Source organism: Mustela putorius, unplaced genomic scaffold, assembly GCF_011764305.1.
Source record: "Mustela putorius furo isolate JIRA1106 unplaced genomic scaffold, ASM1176430v1.1 tig00003834_pilon_pilon_pilon, whole genome shotgun sequence".
In the NCBI taxonomy this organism is placed as follows: Eukaryota; Metazoa; Chordata; class Mammalia; order Carnivora; family Mustelidae; genus Mustela; species Mustela putorius.
In genome coordinates, this window is record NW_025421987.1 from 111839876 (window position 1) to 111852950 (window position 13075).

The following is a 13075-nucleotide window of genomic DNA, read 5'->3' on the forward strand; positions in this document are numbered from 1 at the left end:
CCTCAGTGGGGAGTCTGCTTGGGATTTTCTCTTTCTCGCTCTCTGCCCCTGCCCCCAGTTGAGTGTGCATGCACTCTCTCCCCCTCTCTAAAATAAATCTTTTTGGAAAAAAAAAAAAGTCTGAAAACATGCAAAGAAACTGATATAGGGCTTCTTGTTTTTTAACGGTATTTGTCTCTACCACCCCGGGCCATGGGAGGTGGCTGTGCCCTGCCTTAGCAGGGTGACACCTGAATCCCACTTTCCATCTTCTTTCTATAAATGACAGGAAAGCACAGTGTGTTTCACTGCTTCTGCTGTTTTCCACAGGAACTTCATTTTCTTCTCCAAAATCATCATGCTGCCAGGAGTCAGCAACTTACTGAGCCTTTGGACGTCAGGCTAGGACTTTTCACTGTGACACAATACTCAGTACTTACAATGCACTAAACTCATAGATGATTTATTGCTTTAAGTAACTAAACAAGAAAGAGAAGAGACAGGCAGTTGTTCGGGTCAAGACAATCGGCATTCTCTCTCCACAGTTTGCCAGTTGCATCTACTTAAAGCCTGAACAATACTTTCTGGACAATATAAACACGTGATAGCATACATGGAAACAACTCGGCCAATGATACACTGATTAAAATAGCACATAACAAGGGCTCCCAACTGGCCGGGTTGCCCTGAAATGTTGGAAGGAACATGTGTTCGTATGATGTGCTGAGTACAAAACCCTTAAAAAAGTTTTTGGCATTAATACTAATACAGAATACTTTCTCAGACATTCTGCAAGAGGAGGGGCACACACAGAATTACCTCTTCATTTCCAGATTACCAGTATCTATGGGAATACTTGGAGAAAAGCTGGGAGGTGCGGCACCTCCCCTCCCCACTGTCATTTTCTCCACCAAAGCAGCAGGGTCTGTGGGGTGGAGATACTAGGGCACCTGATGGCCTCCAGGCATTGTCACATCACCAAGCAGCTGCAGAGAACAGCAGGGGATGGACGGTGCCCCAGCAAGGGGGCGGTGGTATGAACCACAGAGAGCCTTGATTTGTAGCCAACGATGGACTTGACTCAAATACTCCCTGGAGGCCCTGGGGGTGGACACAGGCACTGGCTGGTCCAGTCCCTCCTGTGGGACTGGGAAACGGAGAAGAAATAACTTGACCTCTTGCATTCTAACACTGGGGCATTACGACACATTTCTAACGGATGTGCGGAGACCAACACAGTCAGGGACCCAAGCCCTCAGAGGGCCCGGGTGAGCTCACAAGAAGAGGTCAAGCCAAGCCAAAGGGTAACACGGGACACTGGGGCAAACCGGCCCCCAACCCGGATGCTGGCACAGAGCCTCGGGTCTGCCGGCTCATCAGGCTTTCAACACCAATGCTCTAGATCAGTTGCCATCCTCCGAGGAAGGCTCTGCGGCCACTTCCCCGGCATCTCCCTCCCTGGCATCCTCCCCAGAATGGGAGTGCCCAGTGCAGCCCCCTGTGGGGGCCCTGCAGGGCCCGGCTGGACCATTTTGCACAGCTCCACCCTCCACGCAGAGCGAGTCAGGATGCTGCTTTCCTTCTGTGACCTCCTGGATGGGGACTTTGATCTCCTCAGAGGCCTCGTCATCCTGATGCGGGCCTGGCACACAGTTTCCCACGTCTCCGGCTTTGGAAAACTGGTCTTCTAAGTTCTTCTCGTTTTCTTCTGCTTGTCGCTTGTCTCTGGCGCTCAGTTTACCTTTGGATTTCCTCATCTGCCTGCTGTGCATGTCTTCTCGGGAGAACCGCCACTGGAACTAGAAACCAGAGAGGATGGGAATAAATAAACACAGGCTCTGAGAACCCAGAGCTTCACCTGATTGTCTGCTTGCCTTCCCACCGCCGTCACTTCCTAGGGCAAGACACACCATTCCCAGTGTGCCTGGAGCAGAGCATTACCAGTGCCAAACAGGAATCATGGCCCAAACACACCACACCTGCTGTTAAGAGCCTGCCTAATGCCTTCCATGAGCTGTGTTTCAGATGTGCAGTTCAGGAGTCTCTGGGGACGAGGGGTATGTCTTTCAGTTGGCTCTGGGAAAGGAGATCCTGACATCCTATCACTTGGAGAAACAGGATGGGAGAAGAGACGTGGGGCCTGCCCGTCCTAGGAGCCAGGGCTCTGGGTACGTGCTTCCATTCTGAGTGGGCTGTGGGCTTACCAAGCGCGGGCCTGCATTCTCTTACCAGATCACCAGAGTTAGAAGGGCACAGAACCTGGGGCCAACTGAAAAGGCCATCCCAGCTCCTGGGTTCCCACGGGGGCTGGGTAATATAGCCACTGCTGTGACTGCCTCACAGCCCAGCTTCTCCCCCTGCCCACTCCTGTGCCCTTCTTTCCCCACAGGTATTCCCGGGGGCACTCTCCCTAAAACTTTCTTCCACCCAAATCTTTCAGAGGCTGCTCCCTGGGGAGCTTCCCTGCAACTAAGCATTTCTCCACTGACAGGGAAGTCAAGAGAGGCTCAGAGAGAATAAGGTTGTCCAGTCAGTAATGGAGCTGGGCAAGAACGGGTCACCTTGAAACTATGAGGTGAGACTGGGCTCGAAGAGGCCCCATGATCATGTGCCCACGCACCATAGACGTTGCTGTTGGGGACAGCAGTGGTGCTGAGGTCCAAAGTCAGTGTCCTGCATGGATGGCATGTGGCCTCCAGATGCCAGCCTGGCAGCCTCTGCTGAGGCATCTGAGGCCTCGCCTTGCCAGCACAGGGATCCTGTTGTTGGAGCTCAGGGCTTGGGTGGAGGAAGCTCAGACTACCCCAGAGGGAAGTTAGCTGTTGGTCCTTGGGCAAGTCATTAATCTCTCCAAGTCTCAAATTCCTCATCTCTCAACTAGGTGTCTGCCCCCAGGGCGGAGCTGCACCTCCGGGGTCCGGTCATGCGGTGGTGGACGCAGACAGCGCCCCCTGCCCTTGGGCGGTGTAGAACCACTGGAGATTTTACCTCTGCCAGGTGTTATCCTAGACTCTTATTTTCTTTTTAAAGGTTTTATTTATTTATTTATTTGACAGGGACAGCGAGATAGGGAACACAAGCAGGGAGAGTGGGAGAGGGTGAAGCAGGCTTCCTGCCAAGCAGAGAGGCCCATGTGGGGCTTGATCCCAGGCCCTGAGCAGAGAGCAGACACTTAAGGAATGAGCCACCCAGGTGCCCTGAGGACTCTTATTTTGTAATGCAAACCCAGCTCTTCTCTCAGGGTCAGCTCTTGCTAATGAAGCAGAACTTCCATGTGTCCTCTGGAAGCCCAGCCATACCTAGTTTCCTATAGAAGATCACAGTTTGTTGATTTGATATAAGCCACCAGGAGAACACACCAGCCACTTTCTCCAGGGACTACAGGGCAGAGGATTTGGGGCTGTGAGCACTGAGCTGGTGGACACAATCCCAGCCAACGTATTCTGTCCATCTTGGTCAGCACAGGGTAATCCATCAAACCAAATGCCTTCTAGGACTACAGTCTTCTGTGACTTTATTTGGGCCATGGCGCCATCACTCAGTCCCCCTGCTGCCTGGGGGGCCCCCATCCCACCACAGCTGTCATGGGTGCTGCGGCCGAGTTCCGAGGAGGCCCTGACTCAACTCTCCCTTCTTCTCCAGTCTCTTGTGGAGGCATTCTCCTGAAGCAGAGAAGCAGCAGGAGCCCAAACCCAGGAACATCTGAAAAGCGAAATGTTCCAAAGTATAAAGGCAGACTGCCAGCAGGTACCCGCCTGCGAAGGAGTGAACACATACTAAGGTGCCAACCATGTCTCTCACACCGTGACAAGGTCTCCCATGGCCCTGAATCTCCAAAGAAGTATTCTCACTAGTCATGGTTAGTACGATTGGATAGATGAGTGCGTAGAGCTTCAGGGAGGTTGAGTAACTTGCCCGAAGTCACACAGCTAGAAAACAGCCTGTTGGAACTCAGATCCAGGTGTCTCTGGTTCCCTACAACCTCATTCTTGGTGGAAGAAAGGCTTTAGGCTCTCGCCCTAGGGGCAAGGAGGAGAGGAAACAGAGGGCGAGGCCACGCCCCTTTGAAACCGCTCAGCCTCGCACACAGGTGCCTCCCCTTTCAGACTGTCTGATGTCAAGTGGCATCTGCTGGGTCAGGTGCTTGGCTCATTAGGCCAAATAGTCAGCTAATGGAAATACAGATTTAACTGCCATTAAAGATACTGTGGTTTGGCTTATTTAAAAAAAGATCTACACCAAAGCCTCCCTGACAGGCCTATTTTAAAAAAGAAAATGATAAAATTTGAATGGCAGTGCACAGGTAAGATAATTGAGACACCGGCCCGCAGACTTGAATGGGCATCACAACCATCCAGAGGACTCCTGAAACAGAACACTCACCCATCCCACAGTTTTGGACTCAGTAACAACCTTAGAAGGGGAAGGAGACTTTGCATTTTTAACAAACTCCCAGGTAAGGCCCATCTTGCTAGTCCACGGGCCCCAGTCTAGGCAGCGCTGAGCTAAGACAAAGACACCCCCTGTCTTCCTGCAGCCCCAACTCTGCCCCTCATGGAAGGACTTCCTTGTCTCCCTCCCATCTTCACACCTACCCCCTTCACCACTCCCTTCTGCTCCTTTGAGCAGAGGACAGTCAGGGGTTTTAACAACACGATTGTTCCAGATCCCAAGGCTCAACAAGGCACCGTCTCAGAAAGCAAGATGAGGAGAAGCAGGGACACAGCCACCCCCGGGACGGTGACAGCTCTTTGGGGAGGTCTGGAACGCCCACACTTTTTTTTTTTTTTTAAGATTTTATTTATTTATTTGACAGAGAGAGAGAGCACAAAGGGAGGAAATGGCAGGCAGAGGGAGAGAAAGAAGCAGGCTCCCCTTGAGCACAGAGCCTGACGTGGGACTGGATCCCAGGACCCAGGGACCATAACCTGAGCTGAAGGCAGAGGCTTAACCCTCTGAGCCACCCAGGTGCCCGGAACATCCATACTCTTAAAAGCTGGCAGCCCAGCCAGGAGGAGGGATGCCATATCTGGAGCAATACCAGGGAGGGCTTCTGAACAAATTAAGCAGCCCACTCCAACGCCAGGGCCTTCCCCAGTCAGTGGGTCTGTGGCACTTGGCTGTGTCGCTGGCGTCCACACTCAGAAAGATTTCCACTAGTCATCCATGTCAGAAAGAAGTGTGCAAAAGAAAAAAGTCCTTCACTTGACAGCAGTGTGGGTCCAGAGTTTCATGTCAGCAAGGGCTAATGGATTTAATTCCCACATTTTAAAAACTGTCTGTTACCTGCCCCCACTTCAAGGAGTGTAGCTGGAAGGAAGACTTGGGTGTGGGAGAAATCATCTATTACCTCGGATGGAGTTTAATTACTTGCTTTGAAAGCCCCACTCACAAAGAAGTTTCTTTCAAATGCTGAAAAGTCTTGACGGGAGAATTTTCTCCACTTCGCTGATTAAGAGAGGCCTCAAAATGCTGTCCTTGGTGTGCCAGCCTTGTTGTCCCTTTCCTTAGATTTCAATCCAGACAGAACATGAATGTCCTGGGCTCACACATTTCATTACTTATACATACAAAGGAGGAGAGAGTCTGAGGCAGAGGGAACAGCCAGAGCAAAGGCCCTGTGGCAAGAAGGGACACAGAAGAGCCTATAGGCCACAGTAGCTGGAATGCAGAAGATGGGGACTGTGGCAGAAGAGCCAGACCACACATGGCCCTGTGGATCTCATGCAGATTCCTGTCTTTATCTTAAGAATTACACAATGCTTTAGGAACATTTAAAGCCGTGGGGGGACAGGATTCCGTGTGCTTCTGTAAGAGATTCCCTTAGCTCCTAGTAGAGGACATATTTGAAGGGGAGACCTGTTACCAGAGGATTAGAGTTGTTGAGGCCCAGAATGGTGGGGAGAAGCAGAGGGATTCAAGTTCCTAGGATCTAAAACAGACATGTCTTGAGGATAGAGTGACCATGGCCAGTGTTGGGGAGTCAAGGATGAGCCCTGGGTGGGTGGATGTCTCTGGATGGAGGCAGTGCCCTTGTTCCAGGTGGGGGTGGGGCTGGCCAGGTCACAAGTCCCCCTTGAGATGCTGGGTCGTAATTGGGTCCGTGGTGCTGGGTCAAAGGGCAGAAACAAGTACTGAAAATGCGAGTGTGGGAGTCATCACCTAAAAGGGTCAGATTTCTCTTTCTGGGGATGAATGAGATTTTCTAAGAAAGAGACCAGAAAGAGAGAGAGAGAGAGAGAAATGGGGCTGGGTCTGAACCACCTGCTGGAAGACCAGGGCAGTGCAGGGCCAGAGCCCAGACAAAAAGGGGCTTCAAGAGGCAGAGGGTGGTCAAGAACGTCAGTGCTTGGGGGACCCAGGCATGGTGAGGACTTGATGGAGTTATTGCCATGGTCACTGGGGTACCCACAGCTCGCCGGAGCAGGTTGCCAACCTGAGTCAGCAGCAGAGCCACTGGCTGGGATCGTGAGAGCGAGACAAGCCATCTGGCTGTGAAGTCCCCCCGCCGTACCCCACGTCCGGACTCCACTAGTGAGTGAGGTGACCTCTCCAGGTCACACAAAAAACCTGTGCTCCACAGAAACCAATCCCATGAATGAGCAGGAGGTAAGGAGGGACTTCAAGAGTGAAAGCAGCCACCCACTTCAGCACAGCTGATTGGGGTTGGAAGAGTCTACTGATCAGAAAATAGATGACTCCATCCTCTCGCTTTTCCCTCAGGGAAGTTGGTCCACCTCCTCACGGCAGCTTTAAAAATGCTCCCTCTAAAATCTGCTTGTCTCCCTCCGTGAGCCACACAGACTTCATACAGAAATTAAACCCCAGGGCTCTCCTTTGGGAACCGCCCACATTCCAACCCGGAAGGGCTGGTGGAAAAAGGCAGCACCGCCTCCTTCTCTTAAAGGCTGAGTTGGCGTGTTTTGGCGTCTGATGGCAGCCTGGCTTGTGCTGTTGTTGAATGTCACCGTGAATGCACACAGTCCCCAGGAGCCTGGGGCCGAGCGGTAGCTAACGGTGGTCTAAGGAAGATCCATCTTCCAGCCGGCGGCTGACTGCTCCTGGTGGTTAATGGTGACTTTAGCGGTTGCCTTCTGGCCCTCTGCTGCTGTCACCTGTCACATTAGCGTCTTGGAGCTGAGAGAGAGACCTTCCTCTGCATTCTACACCATCTGGCTTCAGGTCGCCTTCTCCTTGGCGTTCCTCCCAGGAGCCCCCCCACCAACCCCGTGGGTTTGCCGGCTGGCGAGGGGCTGCTGCAATCTGTTCGCTTGCTTGTCGCCCCTGTCCAGGCTCCATGTCCAGAGAACATGAGGAACTATGAGGGGAGCACAGGAGGGGGCCAAGCATGAGGAGCAGAGCAGGTCTGTCAGGCCCTGCCAGAGAGCATTGCGCTGGCCAACAAAGTTGGCTCAGGCGGACTTCAGGTGACACCTAACTTGGGCTCTTGCAAGTCCCTGACTCCCTCATCTCTTCCCGAGCAAATGGCCGATCACCCACAGGAGAATCACCCACCGGCTGCGAAGTGTGGGGTAAGAAGCATCAAAATCATCTGACGCAAGGAAGGGCTTGGATTTGATTTCCGGGAACATGGGGAAAATATCTCAGAATGGCCACAGTCTCTTAGCACAGCTGTTGTTTTCCAGGCTTGGTCATGTGCTGTCCAGGGAGGGGATGAAGGCCCCCAGCAACCCCCAAGACAGCGGGGCCTGAGGACTCTGCTGCGGACTGTGTGTCCACACCAGCCACTGTCACTGAGAGTGACACGGGGTTGGGGCACGCCAAGGAGCTCTGGCAGGGCCTCTCTCTGCCAAGATCACCGCACTTCTGATGTCCTGAGGGATCCAACAGGCTGCAGCCAGAGCTCGTCATGGGATTAAGATCCAGAGAAGCTGGGCACAAACTCGAGCCCTGGGCACAAACTCAAGCACCCCAGCCGGAGGCAGCTGACTTCAGGCTCCCATTTTTAGTTTAGTGGGAGTATCTGGTCTACATGCGTGTCCAACAGAACGGTTCTACTCTGCTCTCTGACCTGACAGACAAGACATCCCCTGCCCAGCGCCCCCATCTGTCTCTTTTCAGCAGCCTCAGGTGTGCTCCCGTTTGCCAAGGCGCTCAGATGTTCCTCTGAGAGCCCTTGGAAGTCGGAGCCAGCTGCCCACTCAACTGTTACAGAAAATCCAGCTGCAGAGGAAGCCCTGCCAAGGAAAACTGAAAAAGGCCATCAAGGTCGCTTACCTTTGATTCCTTCTTCTTGATTTTCTGAGGTAGACACGGTCTCTGAAGAAAGACAATTTGCTTGGTGGATACATTCCCGTCCCTAGAACACAGAGGTGAGAATGAGCCATTAACCCCAGGCCAGCCCCAAACCTCACCCACGTGCCTACCCCTAAGGTTGTTGAGCCCGAGCACCGACAGAACGGAGAACTGCCACCAAACAGGGAGAGGTCAGCAGTCAAGAAGCACTCGTCCCAACCCAGGCCATCCACCCGGCCCTTGCTTCCAGGGGGCTCTGCGAGGGGCTCAACAAAAGCTCTGTGGGCATCTCTACCAAGTCAGCTTCATAGCTGGGGGCTCCCCTTCCCTCGATGTGAGGTAACAGCTGGCATCTTGGCCAAATGATGACAAACTGGCTTCTTCCGTGAATCTCAAGAGGTAGAAGCTTCTTCCAACACTGTGTTTGGGAAGGAGCCAAGGAGAGGTCAACTTGGCCCAGGATAGGTGGTGAGCCTCCCAGCTGCCTCTACGGAAGGCTGGCTGAGCACAGGGGCGCGGCCATGGGCCTGATTCAGCCTCACTCCTGCAGGCACAGGAGAGGGGTGCTAAGGAGCGCTGCTCATTTTTCTGGCACAGTGAGTGCACTTTCCTCTGGGCCCCCACAGAGCAGCCTTTAAAGATGGCAGAAATATTTGTGAGGGAGATCGCTGTCTTCTCTGCTGAGGCAAGCGCCACTGCATGGAATGTCGGAAGGAAAGGGGGGAGAAAATGAACATATTTTGTGCTGGGTCTGGGCTGGGTGATTTCACACATCACGGCTCATTGAAGCCTCACCCCCGAGAGGTGAGTAAGCCCACTTGGAGTAAGCCCACTCCAAAGAGTGGGACCACAGCCTGTCTGTAAAGACAGGAGACGAAAGCTCATTTAAGGAGTGGGCTTGAGTTCTCACAGTGAGGATTCGAGCTCAAACCTCCCCAGTTCCCCGAGCTCTCCACTCCACCATGAGGAGGCGAGGAGGCGTGTGCAGCACAGGGAAGTGGAGGATTAGGGGGGATTACTGAGCAGGTAGAGATCTGAGAGGGCGACAGAGGCACCTGTCTGTACCCTCTGGGTTTAGAGAGCTCAAAACGAGCGGGAGCTTCTCATTCAAATCCAGTTCTCATCGTGACTCCTGTCCTTTGGAGTGGGTGGTGGAGCACGCTTTCTTCCATCTTACAGACAAGGAAACTAATTCAGAGAAGCTATAGGACTTGGCCAGGATGGACAGTTAGCAAATGGAGGGGTCTGGACCTGAGTTCAAGTCTGCATGTCCCAAATCGAGGGTTTTTTTCCCACCCTGGTTCTTTCCATCATTCCATACCCACAGAAGTCTTGGTTGTAAGGCACCATGGAAGCTCCCAATGGCCTGGGGCCAAAAGGTGGCTGCAAACAGGTGCCTGGTAGTGTGCAGACCCACTGTGGTCCAGTGTCAGGAGGGAGACACGCTGAGAGCCCAGATGGCCTCCTAGAGGGACTCAGGAAGGAAGGCACGGATTGCCCCCATCATTCTCCACCCTGAGTCGGGCCTCTGCGGCTGCACGGCCCTGTTGTCCCCCCAGATCACCAGCCTTGCCTCATGCCGGCCATCACCCTGCCTGGCATAAGAGACAGGAGACTCCGTCTGGAGACTGAGGTTCTAGTCCCAGTTCTGCAACTTATTGGGTGCGTGGCTTCAGGTATGTGACAGAGCATCTCTGAGCCTCAGTTTTCTCATCTATAAAATGGGAATGATATCTATGCTTATAACCGCATGAGATAGTTAGAATTCATTCAGATAAACCCCAAATACAGATGAAAGGCCTTTCAGGGACATGCCCACGAGGTCCAGGGAGGGTGGGCTGAGCTAAGGTGGACAGATGCCCCTAAATGTGAAACTGTAAGGGGTGCCACCAGCCAGGGCCAAGACTGCAGGTCTTTACATGCTCTTTGTGGGACTAACCACCAGGGCCCTGATCTTGGGTGAGTCCTTCAACCTCGCTGGCCATAACTTCCTCAGCTGCAAAATGGGTTCAGTGAAAAGACTTCACCTTGTAGGACTTTTTTTTTTTTTTTTTTTTTTTTGAGTACTAAATGAAATTTTACATGCAAGGTACCTAACCAAGCCAGAACAGGGCATGCAGTAGGGGCTCGATTTCTTTTGTACCTGAGAGCCCTGGGCCCCCACAACCCAGGAGGCTCACCTTTGACATGCTTGGCAATCACAGTTCACTGGCCAAGAATCCCCATGTGGGAGGAGGGGCAGGGGATGCCCTGAGGGTTGGGGGTTAAGGATCTGAAATCCCAGCTCTGTCACTTCCCAGCTGGAGAGTCTGGTAACCACACCAGCCTCAGAGGTTGTCACAGGACGAAAAAAGTTACATGCGTCAAGGGGCACAGCCCCGAGCTGGTGCTGAGTGATAACGGATGATGATGCCGAGGCCTGTTGTTGTTACCTGGTAGTCTTGACCACGGGAGTTGGTAGCACACAGGTGAGCTGCCAGCCATAGGCCGCCAGGGAGTTCAGCAGGGGCACATAGTCGGTCTGCACCTCGACACCCTGGGGAAGAAAGGCCACCATGAGGGCTGCGGCTGCCCCAAGTCAGCACCTGGGTGACCCAGGGGGATGTTCCATCAGCCAGCAGAAGCTAGGCGATGGGGCAGGAAAGGGCGGGGAGCCCGGCAGCCCGGAGGTCCTGCCCCACAGACCCCACTTGGGCGGGAACTAGAGCCAGAGGATTAATGCGTTAATTTGGTTCTAATCTTGCGTGGACAGATAGCCTCCGGCGAGTATCTGCAGAAGCACAGTCACCTGGCCTCAGAGCCATATTCAGGGCAGACAACAACACACCTGAGGATTCCGGAGTGCGTGCCTGGGAGTTAGATCACGTTTCATTCATGATCAAGTCGTTCACATCCAGCCACGGCAGCAATACAGACGAGTGCACGCATGCACACACACACACACGGGAGCTTCACTTGTGTTACACAGCCTGACACGAATGGACTGATGAGCGCTGCCTGTGTTCTACTTCAGATCAGTGTGTGTACCTGTGTAGTGGCCTCTGACTTGCCTTTCTTTCTTTTTTTTTTTTTTTTTAAATTATTTATTTGAAAGACAGAGATCACAAGTAGGCAGAGGCAGGCAGAGAGAGAGAGAGGAGGAAGCAGGCTCCCCACTGAGCAGACAGCCCGATGCGGGGCTCGACCCCAGGACCCTGGAATCAATGACCCGAGCCGCAAGCAGAGGCCCCAACCCACTGAGCCACCCAGGTGCCCCTCTGACTCGCCTTTCAATTGAGAAACTCAGTCCTGCCCCTGTGAGAGAGCACTGTGCTGTGAGGCCACTGCCCCTAGTTCCACGTCCGGCTCTCTCACTGCAGCAGGCCTCATTTCCCCCTCTGGGCTCCATGCAGACGCTGGGGGTGTGGCCCCCGCCCTGCCCACTGTCTACAGTGGGTTCCCCGTCTCTATGAGGCTGGCTTCAGAACTACAGAAAATCTCAGACAGGTTCTGATTCCTTCTAACCACCGCTAGTCAGCGAGCATTTCAGAGTGGTGGGGACAAAGGTGAAGGAAGGCACAGTTCCACTGCTAGTGTTCACAGCTGGAGGGGGCAACAGCACAGACAGGCAAGTGATGGGAATACAAGACGGCCCACGGGCAGGGCCACGAGGCTTCGAAGGTCAGCAGAAAAGGAAGGATGCCAGACGTGATCAACACAGGCTTCCTGGGGCCCAAGGGCTGGGCAAATATTTGACAGGTGAAGCTGGGGAAGGGGCATTCTAGGGGGAGAACCCCAGCACGTACAACAGAAGATTCCACTGGGCCCAGAGCACCGAGGAAGGTGGCTTCACTTGGGAGTGGCACTGCTCACAGCGGGACCACAGGTGGTGACTGGCTGTGTTGCTGGAGGCTTTTTGGGAACAGAACGAGCTCATCTGGTTGCTCTGGGCTAAGGGGCTGGAAGACAGATGAATCTTCCCTCTTCAAACGGCTTTTGAACCCCTATTGCTGGGCACCCATCCCAGCGTAGCTACCAAGTTGCCTGAACTCCTGGCAAGTAATTGATCCTTTGGGAGACTGTTTCCTCAACTATAAAAAATAAGCTTTGTCCTCTGACAGTGGCTCTCAAAATGTGGTTCCCCAAGCAACAACAATGGCATCAACCTGGGACCTTGTTAGAAATGCAGAGTCTTGGGACCCTGTCGAGACCTACCAGATCTGAAACCTGGGGCTTCTTTCTGTTTGAAAGAACCTTCTCAGTAGTTCTGATGTACAAGTTACAGAAGTACTGCCTGGGTAATCAATTAGGTCTCTCTTTTTAAAGATGTATTTATTTATTTATTTGGAGGGGGCTGGGCAGGACAGAAGGAGAGAGAGAGAGTCTTAAGCAGACTCCAAGTGGAGCTCAGAGCCAGACACAGGGCTTCACCTTATGATCCTGAGATCACGACCCAAGCTGGAACCAAGAGTTGGACGGACATTCAACCGACTGCGTCCCCCAAGTGTAACTCGGGGCTCTTCTGATGACAGAAGAGTCCAATTCTGTGGCCATATCCAATCATCTGTTACCTCAGAGCTAACCTTCCCCATCCTTCTCCACTTGAGAAGGGAACGTAGAGGCCTCTGAAAGGCCCAGTTCTGTGAAGGAATTGGGGTGAGGAAAGGGAGAAGAAAGGGGGAGGATGGGCAAGCGAAGGAGGGGGAGGAAAGGGAGGCCCCTTAATAAAAGAGGCAGGAGCAGAAAGGGAAAAGAGGGAAGGAGAGAGGGGTACAAGAATAATCACTTGATGGATGGGTCAGGAGGGTCCCCATTCTGACCCCTTCTCTGAAGCCCCCACTCAGGCCCAGGGATGGCAGAT

At 53.2% G+C, this 13075-nt stretch overlaps 1 protein-coding gene across 2 annotated transcripts in view; it reads right to left on the reverse strand.

Annotated features, from left to right (window-relative positions):
* Nucleotides 1–426: 426 nt before the first annotated feature.
* The window catches only part of RFTN1 (raftlin, lipid raft linker 1), a 192786-nt gene continuing 180137 nt past the window's right edge, over nucleotides 427–13075 (reverse strand). For both annotated transcript variants that reach the window (XM_045088943.1, XM_045088942.1), the window contains exons 8-10: nucleotides 10668–10771; nucleotides 8218–8299; nucleotides 427–1778 (exon numbers count right to left, since the gene is read on the reverse strand). In XM_045088943.1, coding sequence (XP_044944878.1) covers nucleotides 1383–1778; nucleotides 8218–8299; nucleotides 10668–10771 — 582 coding nt within the window. In that variant the 3' untranslated portion in view covers nucleotides 427–1382. The remainder of the gene's footprint in view (nucleotides 1779–8217; nucleotides 8300–10667; nucleotides 10772–13075) is intronic.